Source organism: Kogia breviceps, chromosome 2 (assembly GCF_026419965.1).
Source record: "Kogia breviceps isolate mKogBre1 chromosome 2, mKogBre1 haplotype 1, whole genome shotgun sequence".
Taxonomy (NCBI): Eukaryota; Metazoa; Chordata; class Mammalia; order Artiodactyla; family Physeteridae; genus Kogia; species Kogia breviceps.
In genome coordinates, this window is record NC_081311.1 from 83,349,541 (window position 1) to 83,370,235 (window position 20,695).

At 51.7% G+C, this 20,695-nt stretch overlaps 1 protein-coding gene across 2 annotated transcripts in view; it reads right to left on the bottom strand.

Moving 5' to 3' along the window:
• Window positions 1-20,695, bottom strand: part of TRIM67 (tripartite motif containing 67) — a 44,805-nt gene that overhangs the window by 10,552 nt on the left and 13,558 nt on the right. Inside the window, exons 2-5 of one of the 2 annotated variants that reach the window (XM_059053304.2) lie at window positions 4,776-4,871; window positions 3,080-3,202; window positions 2,063-2,173; window positions 487-646 (exon numbers count right to left, since the gene is read on the bottom strand). In XM_059053304.2, the coding sequence (XP_058909287.1) occupies window positions 487-646; window positions 2,063-2,173; window positions 3,080-3,202; window positions 4,776-4,871 (490 nt within the window). The remainder of the gene's footprint in view (window positions 1-486; window positions 647-2,062; window positions 2,174-3,079; window positions 3,203-4,775; window positions 4,872-20,695) is intronic. The other variant, XM_059053305.2, reaches the window with a different exon arrangement.

Consider the following 20,695-nt stretch of genomic DNA (forward strand, 5'->3'; position numbering starts at 1 on the left):
CCTCTCCCACCACCCATGTCTACGAATGCCCCCTTCTCAAAAGGCACCTTGTTTGTCCCACCTGCCACGATCAGTTTACATTCTACTATCTCTTGTATTGTATTATCGATGGGTTATCTATTTCTTTCTCTAAATATCAGCTCAGTCTAGTGAGGGAGTCTGTAGACTTGCTCACGGCTGTGTCCTGAGCACCTATAGGATGGTGCCTGGCACGTGGTAGACACTCAATAGGTGTCTCTGAAAGAACAAATGATCCTCTTTCGCAAATGGGAAAAGTTTGGTTCAGGCTGGGTGCTACCCACAGAGGTCACCCAGCTCGAGGGTGGCTGAGCTGGGATCTGAACCTAGGTCTGTGACTCAGGAGTCCCTCCCTCCCACTGTGTGTCACACCAGTGTCACAAGTCTTCTATTGGCACTAAGCTGCGCCCCAGCGTGGATGCCTCTTCCAGAAGAAGCATCAACTGAACTGGGCCAACCACGGCTCACCCCTACATTTCATCTGAATGAAGTCCAGCTGGTGGATGGCCTGCAGAAGTGGTTCACTGTCCAACGTCAGTTCAAACTCAGCAGACACCTTGGGCTCCAGGGCACCTTTGACCCACTGCTCTTGAGACACCTGGACACGCTTGATCAGGGCGTCCGAGATCTTAAAGGAAGCACAGAGTTTAGGGTTTCCACGTGCAAAGGGAAAATAACGTAGCAGGAGGTAAGGAAGGGACAGGACTTTGTGGGCTCAGGGGGGCAGCGGTGGCTCCGCACGCCCACTCAAGCCCTGGCGGAGATCGTCTTTCAACAGCTTAGTCATGTTAAATGTAAAGAAGCACTTGCTGTTTTAGGCTAAACCCTTTTGTGAAGCAAATGATACCTTTTAAAAGAATTTTTTTACTTTATTGATTTATTTTGGCAGCACTGCGTGTCATGCGGTATCTTTCCCGACCAGGGATCAAAACCACGCCCCCTGCAGTGGAAGCCCGGACTTCTAACCACCGGACCACCGGGGAAGTCCAGTACTTTTAAAATATACAAAAACAGTCTTCGGGCTTCCCTGGTGGCGCAGCGGTTGAGAGTCCGCCTGCCGATGCAGGGGACACGGGTTCGTGCCCCGGTCCGGGAAGATCCCACGTGTCGCGGAGCGGCTGGGCCCGTGAGCCATGGCCGCTGAGCCTGCGCGTCCGGAGCCTGTGCTCCGCAACTGGAGAGGCCACAGCAGTGAGAGGCCCGCGTACCGCAAAAACAAAAAAACAAAAAAACATCCTTCACTCTACCTCTTCTGCTAGATCTAGCACTTTGCAAAGTGAAACATACGAGCGGTTTGTCCCAGGGTCTGAAAGCAGCTCCTTCATCCCCAGGGCCGTGAAGCCCCCTCCTCCCACTGTGTTTCCCCCACGTTGCACTGCAGACTCCCACTGCATCAAACCCACAGCTCTGTTCTCCTCTGCTGGAAAGTCCTGCTCATGCAGACACCTGCACGTGTCCCTGTAGAGCCATGACCCCATGCACCCTTCTGGGGAACCAGTCCAGGAGATTCATCATGTTCCCCAGAGACGGAGGACAGAGCTTCCGTCTGAATCACACACATGATCCCAAGAGGTGCTCGTGACCCCGAGTCAGACTGGCTGCTGGAAGGATGCCCAGCAACAGTGCACTGGCTTTGCAGGCAGCAGTCACGTGTCCAGACCTGCAGGACTCCGCACCCTGAGGGAACGGGTCATGTGGATTCTGCTGACTCACTTCTGACTGTGCAACCTTTCCAGCTTGATTGGCAAAGACTGTCTTTTCTCATCTGTGGGGAAAATGTTGAATTGGGGTTTCAAGTCGAGGCACGAGAGCACGGCGTTTCAGCCCTAGAGATTATGATGTTCGATCTCCTCATTTAAGGGTGACACAGAGGCAGGGTCACAGCTAGTGAGACGCAGAGCCGAGATGAGAACCTAGGTCTTCTGGAATCGCTGAGCACAGGAGATTCTGCTCAACTCCAAGCAGCTGGGAGGGACCTTCCTAGAACCTCAGCTAGTCTGGGGCATGGCCGTGGATTTGGAGGAACGATGCCCAGCCCGCTCACCTGCAGAAATCCGGAGGGGTCGTTCTCCTTGATCACCTCCAGGCAGTACTCCATCAGCCCCGTGGACTGGCGCAGCTTCAGCGTGCAGTGATTGATCTGGTCCCAAACCATCTGCCACGAGAAGTATCCCTAGTAACTGTCTCATCGAGGAACAGCAGCCCGGCTGCAGCGCCAGCGGCATTGCACCCTCTCCTGTTGCCGCTGTGTTCCTGAGCTCCACGTGCCCTCGTTACGCGGGCGGTAAATGGACCCACCTCCCTCCCAGCAAGCAGGGTCGCCACACCCAACAGAGCAAACTTCCTGAACTCTGGATAGAAAAGCAGAGAACGTGCACCCTCTGAAACCCTCCTAGTGACCGGCTCGTGCCCCAGTCTCACTCGTCGGGTGGAAGCTCAAGGGGCTCGGCTGCTTTGCATGTGAACCATGGATTATCCCCAACACTCGCTCCTTCTTTCCTTGAAAGTAACATTTCCTGATTCAGTTGGGAAATGTCTGTAGACTAGATGGAGCCCAGACAATGAGGTGAGTAGTTTCTGAGGGCACCTGCCTGGCCCGGGGACCCAGTGCCGAGTGTGGGGAAGCCTCCCCCTGCCGCGGTGGCCACTGGCTGTGGCGTTCCTGCTGACCACCGCAAGCACCAGACATCAGAAAGCCTGAAGAAGGGGGAGAGCCGGAGCCTGTGGCCACCTCTGCTCTGCAAGATGGGAACAGGCAGTGTCCCTTGGGCCGGGAGAGGATGGGAGAGGGTGGCCTTCTGCCTGAAAACAGCAGCATTCAGGCATCTCCCTCCAGCCCTGGAGGGAGAGCAGGGGTGCTGATTGCTTTGGGGAAGGTGACACGAGTGTAAGTAGGTCCCGGGCCAACTTGCTCAGCCCTTCCTCTCCCCATTCATTCGTTCGTTCGTTCATTCATTCGTTCACTCAACTAACACCGACCCAGAGCCTACACTGCGTGCTCCCCCAGGCTCGGCTTGGAGGCTGTGATGGGACTGGGGGCGTCGGCCGCCCGGGGACCTACCTTCATCTTGTGCTCCCTTTCTTTGGTAACCTTGGTGAGCAGCTTGGCCTTCTGCCGGGTTAGAGCATCAACCAGGGCGTCACACTGAGCCACCAGGCAGGCCTCGTAATCCAGGCCGTTCTCCTGTGGGACGCACAGAGCTTTAGGGAGAAGACACTCGGAAACGCAGCCAGCGCTAGAGACACAGGGGCACACCGGCAAGCTCGTCCCGGAGTGAGCCGTCCCGTTATTAAACTGGAAACAGTGCACGTGTCAGGCTCAGCACATCTATAGGATGGAGTGAACATTGAGAGTCATCCGAACCGTGAGGGTTTGAGAGGGTTTTCAGGGTCATAGGAAAAGCTCACGAGAGAGACCTAAGAAGAAAAAGAGCAGCTGCAAGTGTGGGCAGCATAATGGCATACTGTGTGCGTGTGTGTGTGTAAAGTAGTGGAACAACATGTCAAAATGGTGAGGGGGGTCACCTCAGGGGCTGAGATATTGGTGAACTTGTCTTACTTCTGTCTGTTACTCTCTACTTTTCAAAATTTCTATGACATACTTTTGCTTTCTCTGATCAGAAAACAGTAAAACCCACTGCTCTCGCTGTAGGATCTGTCTCTCTCAGTTCTAAACAAAAACAAAACCAAAAACAAACCTTCAACATCACTCAGGTCAGCCTGGATTCAGACCTCGTGTCACGGGCTGATGGTGTTCTCTCCCACCCCTACCCCAAGTTGCTCCTATTTGAAGTCCTAACCCCCATGACCTCAGAATGGGACTGTGTTTGGAGACAGGGCCTTGAAAGAAGTAAGTTAAAGGAGGTCATCAGGCCGGGCCCTGATCCAATGTGACTGGTGTCCTTACAAGAGGAGATCAGGACACAGACACACACAGAGGGAGGACGGTGTGAGGACACAGGGGAGAAGACGGCCATCTGTAGACCAAGGAGAGAGGCCCTAGGGGGAGCCATCCTGGCCGACACCTTGATCTTGGACTTCCAGCCTCCAGAACTATTAGAAAATAAGTTACTGCTGTTGAAGCCACTCAATCGATGGTACCTTGTTATAGCAGCCCCATCAAACGGATTCCTCGGTGTCCCTGAAACATCAGAACCAGGACAGGAAATGCCTGGCAGCTGAATTCTGTGCTTTCACTTATTAGGAAGGATGGCTTTTATTGGCTGGTTAAGAATTCAGTGCCCTCAGTCCTTTTCCCCATCCAGACACCGGAATGCTCTACGGTTCGTGATCTGTGTGAAAGTTCCTCCGCGCGTGCGTTCATTTATACGCTCTCTCCCCGACAGACAGAGCTCCTGGGGACAGAGGCTGTGCCTTATTGATCTGCGTGGGGCTTGTATGTGACACAGCATGGGCGCTCAGTAAATACATTTGTTTAGTAAATGATGCTTTTCTATTTTGATGTGTTGGTACAAAAGCACCATATACAGATACCGCCTAGGGGTGCTGCATTATTTCTGCCCAGCTCTCTTTCTAGGATTCTCTCTGAGTTCATGCAAAATCCCTTTCCTATCAATGTCACAGGGGTGTCAGTGGAATGAGTGGGTGATGTCCGCAACACCTGAGGCTGTGCAGTGGGACAATTAGGCCTTCTCACGTTCAGCACTGAAAAGCGCCTGCCACGGGGCCTTTCCTTTCCTCTGCTAAGCTTCACGTACCTCCTGCAGGGACGCCCTCCCAGCGGGAGCTATGCTCACCTGGATCTGCTGCAGAATGTTCTTCAGCTGAACTAGAAACTCCTTGGCTTCTTTTGCCTTATCGGAAACTCCATTTAAGGCCTGAGACAGTTGGGCCTAAAAGATATCACAGGTTGAAAAGGAAAATTAGGTGTTAAAGGCACTTGGTCTGCACTTCATCATAAAGGCTTGTGTTTATAAGAGGGTGGAACCCAGGAGCCGTCCTCACTTATGAAGGGACCACTATTGATTCCCGGACTCTATTGCATGTGCTTATTTTTCCAGCAATGGTTGATAAAGTGTTGGCTGACCAACACTCTTCTGTCTGGACCCCAAAGCTGGGTAGAAGTAAGGAGCATTCAGCTAATTGGTTCAGGCTGACAGGACCCAGAACAAGAAGGCAAGTAGAGCCTTGGCCGGGTCTGGCCCCCTCCCCGCTGTAGGATTTTTACCCACCCCCATCAGTAGGAACTCACACGCCTATGCGAGGGAATCCCAGGTCCCAGGCCATGCTCTGCACACCCCACCTCTGCGCAGGCGCCTTTTGGCCTGAGCAGGATGGGCGGGAAAGGGACCTGGAAGTGAGCCTGAGCCATATGGACTGGGGGTCCCAAGGCATCATGAGGAAGGGGATGACGGTGGCCTCCTCCTTGGCACTAGGGACTCCTCACCCCGCCCAGTTGCTGGGACCCAAAGGCAGAGCTGCAGGCTGGGGTCCAATCTACGGCCTTTAGCCTCAGGCTTCTTTTGAATGAAACACATACACACACTATCGAATTTGTCTTCAAAATCTTGCTATTGAATAGACTGGTGCCCTTGATTTTTAACACGACTCTCATGTTTCAGAGTAAAAAGCTGAGGGCAGAGCAAAAACGGGGCCAGAAAGGCTGGGTCATAGCTGCTCTCCACTTTCTTTTCTTTTTTTTTTTTTTTAATTGGAGTATAATAGCTTTACAATGTTGTTTCTGCTGTACAATGAAGTGAATTAGCTGTACTGATACATATATCCCCTCCCTCAGGGACCTCCCTCCCTCCCACCCCACATCCTACCCATCTAGGCCATCACACAGCACCGAGCTGAGCTCCCAGTGCATTACAGCAGGTTCCCACTAGCCATCTATTTTACACATGGTGGTGTATTTATGTCAAACCTAATCTCCCAGTTCGTCCCCCCCTCCCCTTCCGCCGCTGTGTCCACACATCCGTTCACTACGTCTGCATTTCTATTCCTGCCCTGCAAATAGGTTCATCTGTACCGCTTTTTCTAGAGTCCACATATATGCATTAATATACAATATTTGTTTCTCTCTTTCTGACTTACCTCACTCTGTACGACAGACTCTAGGTCCATCGACATCTCTACAAATGACCCCATTTCGTTCCTTTTTATGGCTGAGTAATATTCCATTGGGCCTCTGCTCCGATATGATCTGTCAGTGAGGCCTCTTCCTTTGCCCTGCTTTATTCTTCTTCATAACATTCATCACCAGCCCACACAGGTGTGTTTCCTGTCTGTTTCTCCTCCCGAAAATGCAGGCTCCCCAGAACAGGGACCTTGCCTGGTTGCTCACATGTAGAAAGAGCACCATGCCCGTGGCAGCATGAAACAAATATCTGTTGAATGAATGAATCAATGAATGTGATTCTTTGGACCATATCCATGGTTTTCAAAGTGCGGTTCTTGGACCGACAGCATCAGTATCGTCCAGGAATTTGTTAGAAATGCAAATTCTCTGGCCTCACCCCAGTCTTACTGATCAGAAACTGGGGGTGAAGCCCAGGAACCTGTCTTTTAACAAGCTCTCCAGGGGCTTCTGATGCAGTTTGCAATCCACTAAATGCTACAAACTTAGCCACGGAGCAGATGAGGAGACACAGGGAGAAGGAAGGGGCCTCAGAACAGGGTCACCAACGTTCAAGGTGAGGTCAAGGTGAGGTCTGGGCTCTGTCCTGCTGGGAGACGGCTGGGAGCCTCAGGTGTGGCTCAGCAGAGAGGCGGCTTCCGGAGAAGCTCTTCCTTCGTCCACTGGCTTCCCCATGCCTCGCGCCTCAGCTGGTGTAGGCCCCTCCCTCCACAGGCACCCGGCGTGGACCACTGTCTGTTGCAATTATCCACGCAGGAAGAATATCCAGTAGACCTCACAGGAACCGCAGAGTTCTGTGTCTGCTCTAATACAGCTGCCACCAGCATGGCGAGCTCTGAGCACTTGAAAGGTAGCTAATGTAACTGAGGGACTGGATTTAAATTTTATTTAAAGTTTTCAGCCACCACGTTTGGCCAGTGGCTGCTGTTCTGGGCAGCACAGATCTTTTTTAATTTTCCTTTTTAATATTTACTTATTTATTTGGCCGCGTTGGGTCTCAGTTGCGGCGCGTGGGCTCAGGTGCCCCGTGGCATGTGGGATCTTAGCTCCCAGACCAGGGATCGGACCCCAGTCCCCTGCACTGGGAGGCAGATTCTCAACCACTGGACCACCAGGGAAGTCCCTGGGTAGCACAGATCTTTGCACCCATCCTTAGAGGGGGTCCAGATCCTCGGACAGCTCAGCCTGTCCCTGATAACCATGTTCAGCGGGACCCGGAGGGGTCAGCATCACTCAGGCCCGCCATCAGCGCCCAGGAAGGACTGGCACCTCCCTCTCCACCACAATCACCCAGAGCAGAGGGCCCACTGGGGCTGCACCCTTTCCCTCCCCAGGGAGGGACCGATTCCCAGGAACCTATACAATCTTTCATGGCAGGGACTTTGTTTTTTGTCAAAGCAGGGGCTCAAAAACTGCTCACTGGCTGAAAAGAAAGCAAAGCGATTGCTCCACTAGAAGCAGATGCTAAGCTAAGACAGGTCCCTGTAGATCCATCACCACGGCGACCACATCTCCCAGGGAGAGGCTGCATTAGTGAGAGTCCCCTTCCCTTCACCCGGGGAACTGGAGCCAGAGGGGCTCTGTCCCCGCCAGCCCCGGCCTCCCTGCGGCCCATCCCACCCCAGGGCCTGTGGGCCTGCTTCCTGCTTGGCAAGTCGACCCAGGACCTTGGCAAGGAGCCCAGAACAGAGTGATCTTTGAAGGCCTCCAGGGACCTTAGGCAAAAGCCCAGCTGAAAGGGGAATGATCTCACAGCTCAGTAGACACGGCTCCAGGCCCACCAGACTTGCCCTTGATCTCGCCCTCTGCTTTCTCTTGCCGCCGTCCGGCCCTGGTGCAGTAGGGTGCTTGCCTGCACAAGGACGTGTGCCCGGTCTGCCGGTCTCCAGGAAGAGCCCGGACACCCACGTGAGGCCTGGTCGCCATCGAGGGATGTCCCGACAAGCACACACTTGAACCTTTCTTGACCCCAGTTCCTTCCTTTGTGACGTGGCCACGAGACACCTCTGCTTGCCCAGGTGACAGCGCTGTGGAAACGGGACCTGGTTATTCTAGTGGCAAAGGACTCAGCGTTTGGGCAGCGAAGGTGGAAACCATTTCTCAAGGGGCAAGTGGTTCACTTACTGGCAACGCGTTACGGGTTCACAGCATATTGTATCTGGCTTCAGTTTTTTGAAACGTGAGCTTCCTCTTTTCCACAGGGACTACCTAGGGGCCGGCAGGGGACACTGAAAATTGTGTCTTTCTGGTCTGAGAGCAGAGCCTGCCGTCTGAGAAATGAGAATGGATTGTTCCATCTCTGTGGATGTCGGTTATACTATCCTCTTGGAAAGAAAGGAAATATCCAGACCGAAGACAAATTTTTTTAAATGACTGAATGGATTTTAACTTGAATCAAACATTGTACTTTATGCCTTTTTATTCCTCTAAGGTTAGAACTACACTGCTGCAGAGTCTCTAAGTTTAGACAGACAGCTTAAAAATGTATTTCCAAGTGGACCAAACCACCTGCTTCCTGGCCTAGCATCACATCTTTGCCTGCATCCCGCAAGAGTAGCTTCTAGGTACATGGGGTAGCTTTCTGCCTTTTCGCTCCCATTCTGGATTGTGTTATAGGGCCTCACACTGCATTAAGCAAGAGAACTCTGGCCCAGTACAGTCTAATCTTGGCTCTGTCATTCATTAGCTGTGCATCTTGGGGAGATTCTTCATCTCTTTGTTCTGTAGGGTCCTCCCCTGTAAGGTGGGAATACAACCCCTACCTCATATGAGTTCTTACTATTATGCTTAGAAATAGAGCCCAAGCTTTCCCGAAATCCTCTTACTTTTTCAGTCGGGGTCTATCATATGGGGGTTGTTACAGACTGAATGTGTCCTCCCCAAATCCATATGCTGAAGCCTTAACCTGCAGGATGATGGTATTAGGAGATGGGACCTTTGGGAGGCCATTAGGTCACGTAGGTGGAGCACACATGACGGGATCATTGCCCTTCAAGAAAAGACACGGGAAGAGAGCTTTCCCTCTCTCCTCCCACTGCACTGAGGAAAGGCCCCGTGAGGACACAGTGAGAAGGTAGCTGTCCGCAAGGCCCGAAGAGAGCCTCACCAGGAACTAAATTGGCCGGCAGCCGGATCTCGGATGTCCAGCTTTCAGAACTGTGAGAAATAAATCTCTTGTTGTTTTATGGGATTTGCTTATAGCAGCCCAAACAGACTAAGACATGAATTATCTAAATTACCCAACTAGGACCTTTCAGAGATAATTCTCATGTTTGCCACACACTCTGTGGAGAAGCCCCTAAGTTGTCTCCTTTTATTTATTTTTAAAAATTAATTTATTAATTAATTTGTGGCTGCGTTGGGTCTTCGTTGCCGCACACGGGCTTTTCTCTAGTTGCGGCGAGTGGGGGCTACTCTTCGTTGCGGTGCGCGGGCTTCTCACTGCGGTGGCTTCTCTTGTGGAGCACAGGCTCTAGGCACGCGGGCTTCAGTAGCTGTGGCTCGCGGGCTCTAGAGCGCAGGCTCAGTAGCTGTGGCGCACGGGTTTAGTTGCTCCGCGGCATGTGGGATCTTCCCGGACCAGAGCTCAAACCCGTGTCCCCTGCATCGGCAGGCGGATTCTTAACCACTGCACCACCAGGGAAGTCCCAAGTTGCCTCCTTTTAAACTTGGTCTTTGTTCTCTGACATCAGGATTACCCGGTAGAAGTGCAGAAATTAGGCACCAAGGATCTAGAGATGGTTGCCAAACGCCACCTCCTCTTGATGCTTTGCTCCCCTCCCCAAAAGGAACGTGCCCTTGGCACTCCTTGCAGGGCGTGTCTCACTCTCCTTGCGGTGGGCAGCCCAGGGGAAATGCGTCTGCCCCCCTGTCCTGTCGGCCGCCCTGCAAGCCTGTCCTGTGCACCTCTGTGCAGGCAGCATGGCCCTCACACCTAGAATGTGCTCCGCAGAGATCCAGTCAGTGGATGGATTCTGTTCTCGATTTTGTCTGACTAGCTGCCCCAAGCTAGTCACGTCTCAATCCTCTTACACGCTGGGCTTAATTAAAACGGCCATGTGGCCACTCTGGACCCGCCACTTCTAGGGCATGAAGCCCCATCTGGTCCTGGGCACTGGCAGTCCAACCCTACCCTGTGGATCAAAACTCTTTTCACGACTTCTGGGTATTAACTGTTTCTAGCTAACTGCTGGCACGGCTCCTGCCCCAGTTTAGTCCTACTCGACAGAACCTCCGACACCCTCCCTCTCCCTGCCTCTGCTGGAAGACCAGAGGGCCCCTCCAGCAAGGCCTGCTTCCCCTTTCCTGATCCACCTGCCAACGGCTGCAAAAGCCCCGCTGAAGCACTGGAAAAGCCCTTCGCCAAGAGGCCAGCAACCAAGATAAATATGACTGCCCTGGTGGTCAGCCTAAACTGAGGTTCAGCGACACAGCAGGGGGCCTAGGGTGCCCTTACTACTGAAGCAGATGCAGTGATAAAGCTGGAGACTGCACGAGAGAGTACCCTCCCACTCACAGGGACCACACCTGGGGGCAGGAGAAGGTGGGTGAGACAGGCACATGGAGGCCCCGGAGGGGGTGAGGAGAGTACCCGTACAGGGTGCATGAGACCCCAGTCCTACAGGACCCCCCTTCCCGGTCTGCCCCCATCCAAGGGTCCAGGTTGTAAAGGATGTGTCACACAGGGTGTGAAGGACTGATGCTAGGGGTCCAGCGGAGCAGGGTGGGCCTCGGGTAGACGTCTACCTAGAGAGCGATCAGATGAATATTTGCAGGGTGGCAGGCCCCTTCCATGGTAGACTGTGGGTCCCCCAGAAGCAGAAATGGTTTTTGGCAGGAGAACTAGGATCCAGGGGTGATGCAAGCAGCCTCTCTCTTCAGTGGACGGGACCTGGATTTGGGGGGAGTCCCCGGAGGCAAAACACTCAGAGGATGCGCTCCTGTCCCCGCTGGCTCCCTCCCTGTGTTTCTGGCCACTGAGCCAGTAACGAGAGGTGGGGTTTGAATGGGGGTCTCCAGATGCTCATCCAGTGCTCTGTTCTGTGCACTGAAGCCACCTCCGACCCCCAGAACCTCTATATAGAGGCTGCTACCATGACTGTGAGCCCTGAGACATGCTGTCTATGAAGACTCTCTGCTCCCGGATAGTCCCCACCCAGGACTGATACTCCGAGAGCGCCTACCTCCCCTCGACTCCCCAGACTTATTCAGGCCCTCGCATTGTGGGTTCTCATGGTATATTAGCTTCTTGGTGCTGCTATCAAGAGTTACGATAAACTCAGTGACCTAAAGCAACACTGGTTTATTCTTTTATAGTCCTGGAGGCCAGAAGTCCAAAGTGAGTCTTACAGGCTAAAATCATGCTGTCAGCAGGCCTGCTTCCTTCTGGAGGCTCTAAAGAGGGACCCCTTTTCTTTCTTTCTTTTTTTTTAAAACATGGCCTTGGCTTTATTTATTCATTTATTTTTAAAATATTTATTTATTTTGCCTCCGCCGGCTCTTAGCTGCGGCACGTGGGATCTCTGTTGCCGCAGGTGGGCTTCCCAGTTGCGGCTTGCATGCGGGATCCTAGTTCCCCGACCAGGGATTGAACCCAGGCCCACTGCATTGGAAGTGTGGAGTCTTACACACTGGAGCACCAGGGAAGCCCCGAGACACCCCTCTTCTTGCCTTTTCCATCTTCTAGAGGTTACCTACATCCCTTGGCTCGTGGTCCCTTCCTTGCATCACTCAGCCTCTGACTTCTGTCCTCATATCTCCTATGACTATGGCCTTCCCGCCTCCCTCTTACAAGGGCCCCTGTGATGACCTTAAATCAGCTGAGCAGTTAAGGATAAGCTCCTCCCCTCAAGATCCTTAATGTAACCACACCTGCAAAGTCCGTTTTGCCATATAAGGTGACATGGTCAAATTCTGGAGGGTGGGATGTGCACATCTTTGGGGGGCCTTCATTCAGCCTGCCACACCTGGCAACTGAATTGATCTTTCCGAGTCTCACTTCACATGTGACAGATGAACTGTTCAATGTCTGCTACTTCAGAGGCCTGTGCGCTGGATGAAGTCGTATTGGGCGAACGCAGTGCCGTGTTCCCAGCTTGGGCCAGGTGCCAGGCACACGGTAGGGACCAGAAACCATGCCCCACTGAAGGTCTGTTTCCACCTGGGTCCTCAGCTCCTTACTGAGGATGCAGGACAGGTATCAGGATAGGACCCCACCCGTAGAACTAACATCCACCCCACAAAGACCCTCCCCTAAGGCCAGAAGAGGGTGTTTCTTGAGCCACAGGGTAAAATGCAGGCGGCCTGGACCCGCTGCCACCTGGCATTGTGGCCTCCCCTCTCTTGCCCTGGCACAGCTCTCGGACGCTGATGACCCCAGGCAAGAGCTATGGTGATGATGGCAGACAGCACTATTCACTAAATTACGTGTCTCATTTTGTTGCTTTCCCACAACCTACCAGGGGGTGCTAGTATTTTCCTCATTTTACGGAAGAGGGGACTGAGGCTCAAGGTCACACAGCTGGAAGCTGGTGGATGGAGCCAAGGCTCCGACCAAGGTGTCTCTGAACCCAAAGCCATTGCTCCTAGCACTGGGCTGCCTTTCAGAGACTCAACCAAGACAGAGGAAGGAGAGACCCTGATTTCCAGCCAAACCCCCCGTAGATGGGCTGATGGGGAGGGACGGTCCGTCCTCTCCTGGCGGCATCTTTACTGTCCCTCACATTCTTCCTGTTCAGGTGGGGCTGCCTGTCCCTCGAGTGACTTTCTCCATCTCCCCTCCATTAACATTTCAAACGTGCAGCTGCCTAGGGAACCAGAGCAACTTCCGAAGTGTCAAAGCAAGGCCCCCTTCAGCCTGGGGGATGTGGCGGTACAGCAGCGAGGCGTAGCCTCCCGCCCCTGCCTGCAAGGAGGAGGTGCCGTCAGGTCTCCTGCTCCAGCCCTGCGTAGAGGCAGCCAGCTGGGGAAGGCAGGACCCGGAGGGCATGTCCTGATGCAGCTGAGGGGTGGAAGGGGTTCACGTGGACAGTCACAGGACACAGCGCTCCAAAAGACGTCTCTCTTTATGAGTCTGACGCCAGTTTCAACGTGTGGGTTCTTTCCCCACACCAAGCAATTCTCCAGTGCCAGCCGGCTGTCCTACAATTCAACTCAGTTCGGACACTTTGTATCTGGAAAGAGCGTCAGATCCCGCAGGTTAAGGGCTCAGCCCACAGGTCTGTCTCCCCTTCAGCCAATCGCAACTCCAGGTTATCACCTGTGCTTCCCGCCGAGTGACCAGACATCGGATGTTCCCACACCTCCTCCTTGGGGTTGACTACTTTGCCAGAACTCAGAAGCACTTTACTTACTAGATCACCAGTTTATTATAAAAGGACGTAACTAGGAACAACCAGACAGAGGAGATGCAGGGGGCAAGGTCTGGGGAAGGGCACAGAGCTTCCATGCCCTCTCCCCACATCTCCGTGTGTTCCCAGCCTGGAAGGCATGATTGATTAAGTCGCTGGTCATCGGTGATTGATTGAACTGCCTGCCCTTCTCTCCTCCCCAGAGGTTGGGAGGAGGGGTGAGTGGGGGGACTGAAAGCTCCAGCCCCCTACTCACATGGTCGTTCCCCTGGCAACCAGTCCATCCTTAGGTTACCTGAGGCTTTCCAACAATCACCTCATCATAAAAGATATTTTATCACTCTCATCACTTAGGAAATTCCTAGAGGTTTAGGAGCTCTGTGCCAGGAACCGAGATGAAGACCAAATATATATTTTATTATAAAGCACAGCATGACACTATTACACTGGGAGGCTGTGTAACGCAAGAATGGAGCGGTCGGGGGAACATGTAAGCAGCTACACTCTGGGGGAGGATAAAAGGAGGATTTGCTTTTATCTGCGGAGGGTATGCCCAGAGATTCACTCTGCTGTCCCTAAAGCTAGATTCCCTGTCCCTCAGCCTAAATGGCTTCCCGGGGCTCCGGGGCAGTGGGGGGGGAGCGCTTAGGAGCCTCTGCGCCTCAGCCCGCCGGGAGGGCTCGCCACCCTGCTCCCACGCTTCTGGGGCACATGGCACCCCAAAGGCTACTCCAAGGTTTAAGAGAGAGCCTGCGTGCAGAGCCCTGGGTTCAGGGGCTGGCAGTCTAGTGACGGCAGTTCTGAGCATAGTGAGATCCCAGAGAGGGCGTCTCCAGACCATCGCAGGCACCGCTGCTTCCCTGCTGCTGGCCGTCCGTTAACCTTCCTAACGGTACTTCTGTTTTGCTTTGAGAAATTGCCTCTTTCCCTCCAGGTACCATCTGGTAGGGCTGGGGTCATGGCCGCGGTACCAGTGTCGTCACCCAACAAGGGGCAGGCACATGCCCTGCTCTAGCTGGGAGTGCGCCAGCCCCTTGGAACTCAAAACTGCGAAAGGGGCAAAGAAACGCAGAAATACAGGCGTTTGTTCTATAGGTCCCTCACCAGACTCCTGGGAGTAGACCGTTCTTGTAGCTCCTGCTTCTTAGGGCTCGAGAAAGCCTCTGGAACCAGAATGCCAGGTTTGGACCCCGACTCACATCCTCCGTGTCCTTGGGTGAATTGTTTAATCTCTTCCTGCAGGAGGTACCTTGTGGTGTTATCGTGGGATTGAGTGAGTTGCTACATGTGAGGTGCTGAGAACAGAGGCTAGCAAACATGCAGGGCTGTATGTGATCCCTGCTGTAATTTTGAACATGGCTCTCAAAGCTCCCTCGGATTCTGTAAATGCTTAGAAACAAGTATTTTATTTTTCCAGTAAAGTTTCTTCAATTCAAGTGAACCAGACTTGGCCTTCTTCTGCTCTAACTGGCTAGGAGGCTAAACAAACACAAAGATATCTATGTTGTAATCGGTGATTCATGCTGCAGCCGCATAAGCTCAGTCCCTCTGGAGACGGTTGATGGCGAGAGGCCTCTCCTCCTCCCTGACCACAGCTCGGCTTCAGACTCCGATTCCCCAAAATGCTGACAGCTCAGGAGCTCTCGGTGAGCTCCTGCCCCAGGTGTACAGGAGGAGCAGTTCAGCTTGTCAACAGGGACCTTTAAGCTGCCAATATTGATCTTTCAGAGCCACAAACCAAACTTCCTCGGTTAGGACTTAACGCTGAGGTCAAAAATGAGGCAGGTCTGAAGCGAACTGGCTGCATCACTGCATGTACCCATGGGCACACGGTTGCATCCCTTTCTGATAAGAGGGTCAGTTAGTGCCAAATGACCCTCAAGAGGGACTTCCCTGGTGGCACGGTGGTTAAGAAGCCGCCTGTCGATGCAGGGGACACGGGTTCGAGCCCTGGTCCGGAAAGATCCCACGTGCCGCGGAACAACTAAGCCCGCGCGCCACAACTACTGAGCCTGCGCTCCTAGAGCCCGTCAACGAGAAGCCCGCACACAGTAATGAAGACCCAATGCAGCCAAAAGTAAATAAATAAATTTACAAGTGACCCTCAAGAGCTCACATGTGCAGGAACCAGACCCAGAATAATTGGAAATTCCATGTCCCACCCCTCCCAGGGCGTGGGCTTGTCAGTTCCTGTTGCAATGAATAGGCAAGGGCAGCAGCCTGTACCACCTTCAAGACACAAGCCACCTCAGCATGACCTGCCAGGCTGCTCCATCCCTCGGCACCCTTGCATCTCTGTTCACCTGCCTGGTGTGGTCTCCCCCTTGCTTTGCCAGCACCCACAAGTCATCATTCAAAACTCAGCTCAGACGTCCCTCCCTCATGCTGGCTCCCCTCCCTGCCACCCCCTCAAGGCTGATGGAGATGCTCCTTTTCTGGGACCCCATGCCACCCCACATCTCATGATACTGGACTGTCATCGTGCATTTACCCTTTCGTCTGCTCAGTTGTGTGGTCTTACGGGATGGGTACCCTGGTCTGCTTCATCTCTGTATGAGCTATCGGTGTACAGTCAATAAGTATTTGCTGAACAGATGCATTAATTAGTTATTTTTTTATTCGGCAATATGGCGGAGATGAACCAAGGATCAGAAGCAAGGACCAGAGCTTCATTTCTGCTTTGCAGCTGACATGCAATGTAACGTTAGATTGGTCATGGAATTTCACTCCTTACACTTTGGGGGTAACTTACTATCACAAGGGATTATATAGCCCTCAATTGTCACTAACCATGTAGAGATATTAGGAGGAAAACAAGCTTGCGAGGTACACTGCGTGTCTCACACTGTCACTTTCAGACTTGCTCAGGAAGTGCTAGATTTATGTTTCTCTCAAAAGAGAACACATGGATTTTAAGCAAAATGAAACTATCCAGAAAAAGGTTCAGGGTAAAGACAAGAAGTTCAGAGAAGACCCAAGTAATCCAAAAGGCATCCTTTAGTCACCTCCAGACAGCATGCCCGATTCCAGGAGCTGTATGTGTGACAGGGAACGCCTGTCTCTCTATGGTTGAGGGATCATGGAAAAAAGCCCAAATTTTTAAAAAAATCAAGTATGAAAGAAATCTAGGTATGGATCTGGTAGAGAACACTGCTAAATTTTAAAAAGTGTTTCGGGACTTCCCTGGTGGCGCAGTGGTTAAGAATCACCTGCCAATGCAGGGGACACGGGTTCGATCCCTGGTCTGGGAAGATCCCACATGCCTCAGAGCAACTAAGTCCGTGAGCCACAACTACTGAGCCCGCGTGCTGCAACTACTGAAGCCCGTGCGCTTATGGTGAGGGCTAGTCCTCCTCTGTCAGGCACGGCTGCTCCAGGTGTCTCCTGAGACATTCCTCCCAAAAGCCTGCTCCATGGACCAAGAGACCCAGAGACCTTCAGCATCCTCTAAAGGAACTTGGTGTCCTTCCCAACCAGTATTCTTTGGCTCCACAACACGGCCCACAAGCACCGCACCCCATGCCCATCCCCTACCCAGTCCCCAGGAAGACACTCCTCTCCCTGCCTCCAGATGGGTTACTTCCTTCAGCTCACAGCCCTGGCCTCCATCTTCTGTCAGGGCTGGGACAATCAGCCTTAATCTCCATGAAGAGGCCAAAAATGCAAAAGCTATTTATTTGGTTCCTGGAAGCTGTATAAAGCAAGGCCAGCAGTGTTGGTCTGGTGGTAAAAAGAGAAGACACACTGGTCTTTAATTTCTTATAAATTGTTGTTCTCTAGGTGTTGCTTTCTCCTGGATGTTTACAAGGAGAAGGCTGGTCATGGGACCCACAGCTCCCTCTCCTCGTCTCTGTCTGCAGAAATCTCCCTACGTTGGCATCCTCAGAAGTCTTTGCAGCCTCTTCTCCTTCTCTTGTGGCTCCCCAACAAGAGAAGCCACCACAATGAGAAGCCCATGCACCACAACAAAGAGTAGCCCCCACTCGCTGCAACTAGCAAAAGCCCGCGTGCAGCAATGAAGACCCAAAGCAGCCAAAGATAAATACATTAAAAACAAAACAAAACAAAACTGTTTCCTCATTCTTCTGCAACCAAAGGAAAAGACAGAAATATTTTGACCAATAACCAGGGCATGGCTTGGGCAAGAGACACAAGAAAGTGAAATGTAAAGAGTGTGGTTGTATAAGATAGCCTCAGCTTGGTAAGCTGCAGTAACAAACATCCCCCAGCAACTCAGAAGCTTCCAACAACAAAGGTTTACTTCTTGCTCACACTGGATGCCCATTTGCAGGTCACATGCCCTCTTTGTTTCAGGATCCAAGCTAAAGGAGCATATACCATATTTGAGACATCCTAGCCTCATAGCAGAGGAAAAGGAGCTCTGGCAGAAACACACCTTGGCTGTTAAAGCTTCTCCTGGGAGGTAGCACATATCACTTCCTCTATCAAGTTACACGGCCCAGCCTTATATCAATGGAGAAAGAAGTACAGCTTTCCCACAAGGAGAGCAGAAAATATTTTGAACAAATAATTAAATCTAGCAAAACGGTCTCTGGAGTCAGGCAGACTTTGGCTTTACTTTACTAGCCATGTGCTCTTGAGCAAGTTCTTACTCTCTTATTAGAATCTACATGCTGGGGATTATACTATCTACTTAGTTGTGTCAATTAAAATCAAATAACACATTAAAACACGTGACTTTTTTCTTCCTCTCCCTGGGTCACCCAACCTCCTTCTACCATTGCCTTCTCTCTCCGTCCTGCTGCCGATGCCAGAGCGATAGGTTTGGCAGGAGAGTGTTTGCGAGGGAGGCAAGAGAGGAAGATGGCACCCGGGGAGACATGGAGCAGTTGAGAATTGCTTCTTATTTATTTATTTGGCTGCGCTGGGTCTTTAGTTGCAGCACTTGGGATCTTCAGTTGTGGCATGAGAACTCTTAGTCGTGACTTGCGAACTCTTAGTTGCAGCACGTGGGATCTAGTTCCCTGACCAGGGATCGAACCCAGGCCCCCTGCATTGGGAGCGTGGAGTCTTAACCACTGTGCCACCAGGGAAGTCCCCTGTCATGAGTTCTTAAAATGCATGATCTCATTCCCTGGCAAGTGGTAGAGTTTTAGGAGAGCTGTCTCTAAAATGAACTTTCTTATTCGGTGCATTCTGCTACCTCTGGAGCACTAAAGAGTTCAGGAATGGCAGTCTAGTAAACTGAGACTCAATCTGTTCTCTGGACAAGATGTAACAGCTAACATCTGGGAAAAATCCCACCAATATTTTCAGCTGGCTTCTGTCATCCCAAGAGAGCAGCTGATTGTTTCCAAAACTGTTAGCTCATCTAATGGGGGAGGGGTGTGCCATGCTAATGAGTGTGAATGGCTCTCTTCAATAAGGGGCCCAGAAAAATGCATAATTCCTCCTGCCCTCATTCTCCACACTGTTCCCTGGAGTGCCCCCTCCTGCATGAATCACTCTGTTCCATGAAGCTAAAAGGGACCCCACTGGAATAGTCATTTACGGTGTTGATATTAGAATACATTTTGGTGTTGTCACCATTCACTTATTAAATAGATGCTTCTTGCGGCTTACTGGGTGCCAGCTGCTCTGCTGGGTGCTGGGAGTACAAAGGCTTCCCTGGTGGCGCAGTGGTTGAGAGTCCGCCTGCCGATGCAGGGGTCACGGGTTCGTGCCCTGGTCCGGGAGGATCCCACATGCCGCGGAGCAACTAAGCCCGTGAGCCATGGCCGCTGGGCCTGCGCGTCCGGAGCCTGTGCTCCGCAACGGGAGAGGCCACGGCAGTGAGAGGCCCGCATACCACAAAAAAAAAAAATAAATAAAAAAAAAATAAAAATTAAAAAAAAAAGAAATTGAGAGCAGGATCTCAAAGAGGTATTTGCAAAAAAAAAAAAAAAAAAAAGGAAAAAAAAGAGTCATTCAGATCATGTTCCAGTGGTAGCACACCAGCCTGGGATAGGATGGTGGGTGCACCAAGCCCCCGGACCCGAATCCTGACTTTATCCTTGTACAAAGGCCATTCATGGGGCAAAGCCAGGTGATGTTTTTTTAAATCACCCGTAACCCAAACTGCCTCTTCATTGGGATCAGGCCAATCCCAGTCACTGGCATGGTTTTTGTGACAATCATGTCTAATGAGGACTCGTCTTAGCGCTTTCTATCCGTGATCAAATTACAAAAAAGGACAGTCTCCTTTTCTGTTTGGATACCTCCTTCCTTTCACCTCTCCAAATCCTCCCAGCACTTTGAAACCCAACTCAGCTCCAAACCCCTCCGTGCAGGCCTCCCTGCAGTCTGCCTGCCATCCGACTCTGCTCTGCGCCCATTTACACTTAGCGTTTAGCCCCAGTTATCTGCGCTCTGGTACTGTTCTTTATTTCTTGTGAGGACGTGGAGAGACAGGCCCTCCTGTCCGTCTAAAACGCTAGAGCTAATGACCAGTGCAAAATCGCCTGCTTTATCAACCTTTTCCCAAGTTCCTTCTGCCGCTGCCTTGCTCCTCTTTTCCCATACAGTTTCCTCACTTCTTTTTTGGCCCCCTTCTCCTCTTAACTTAGCAAAGCAAATCGAGATGTTCAAAAGGGTTTTGCTGCCAGGTTTTACTGGCAAACAGGATACATATAACAACCTGGGAAAAGAATGCAAATTTACAAGAACCTTCAAAAGGATTATAGCCAGGCTATCCCTGTTCTTCACTGAAATTGAAATGAAGCCAACGTTTAATCTTTCTTAGGCTCTCAAGCTAGCTGTCCCTTTAAATGTGGCTTCTGGAATCCATTTCTCCCATCGTTCTCTCACCACTCTCTCCAGATCCCAAAGGTTTTCTGTGAGTCTCAGATGCTAAAGGACCGGTAATTCAAGTTCCCTCACTTTTCTCAGAAGTGGTGTCATAGTTCTCTAGGTCCCTCCGCTTTGTGTGAGTGAATATACGTTCATCCCTGGTGCTGGACCAGCAGATAATAAGCTGTTTGAAAGTAGGAACTCGATTTTCAATATCGTTTTTAACATCTCACACAATGCTGTACATTTAAGTCTCTCCTTTCTTTCCCAACTAATAAAATTCCTACCCATCATTCCCGACACCATCTTCTCCTTAACCTCCCGCTCACTACCCTTTCCCCTCCCCCTTCCAAATCTCCAGGCGGAATTAACTGCCTTCTCCTCTCTCGTCCCTCATCAGTTTATTCACGTGACAAATATGGCACTTATTCCACTTTTT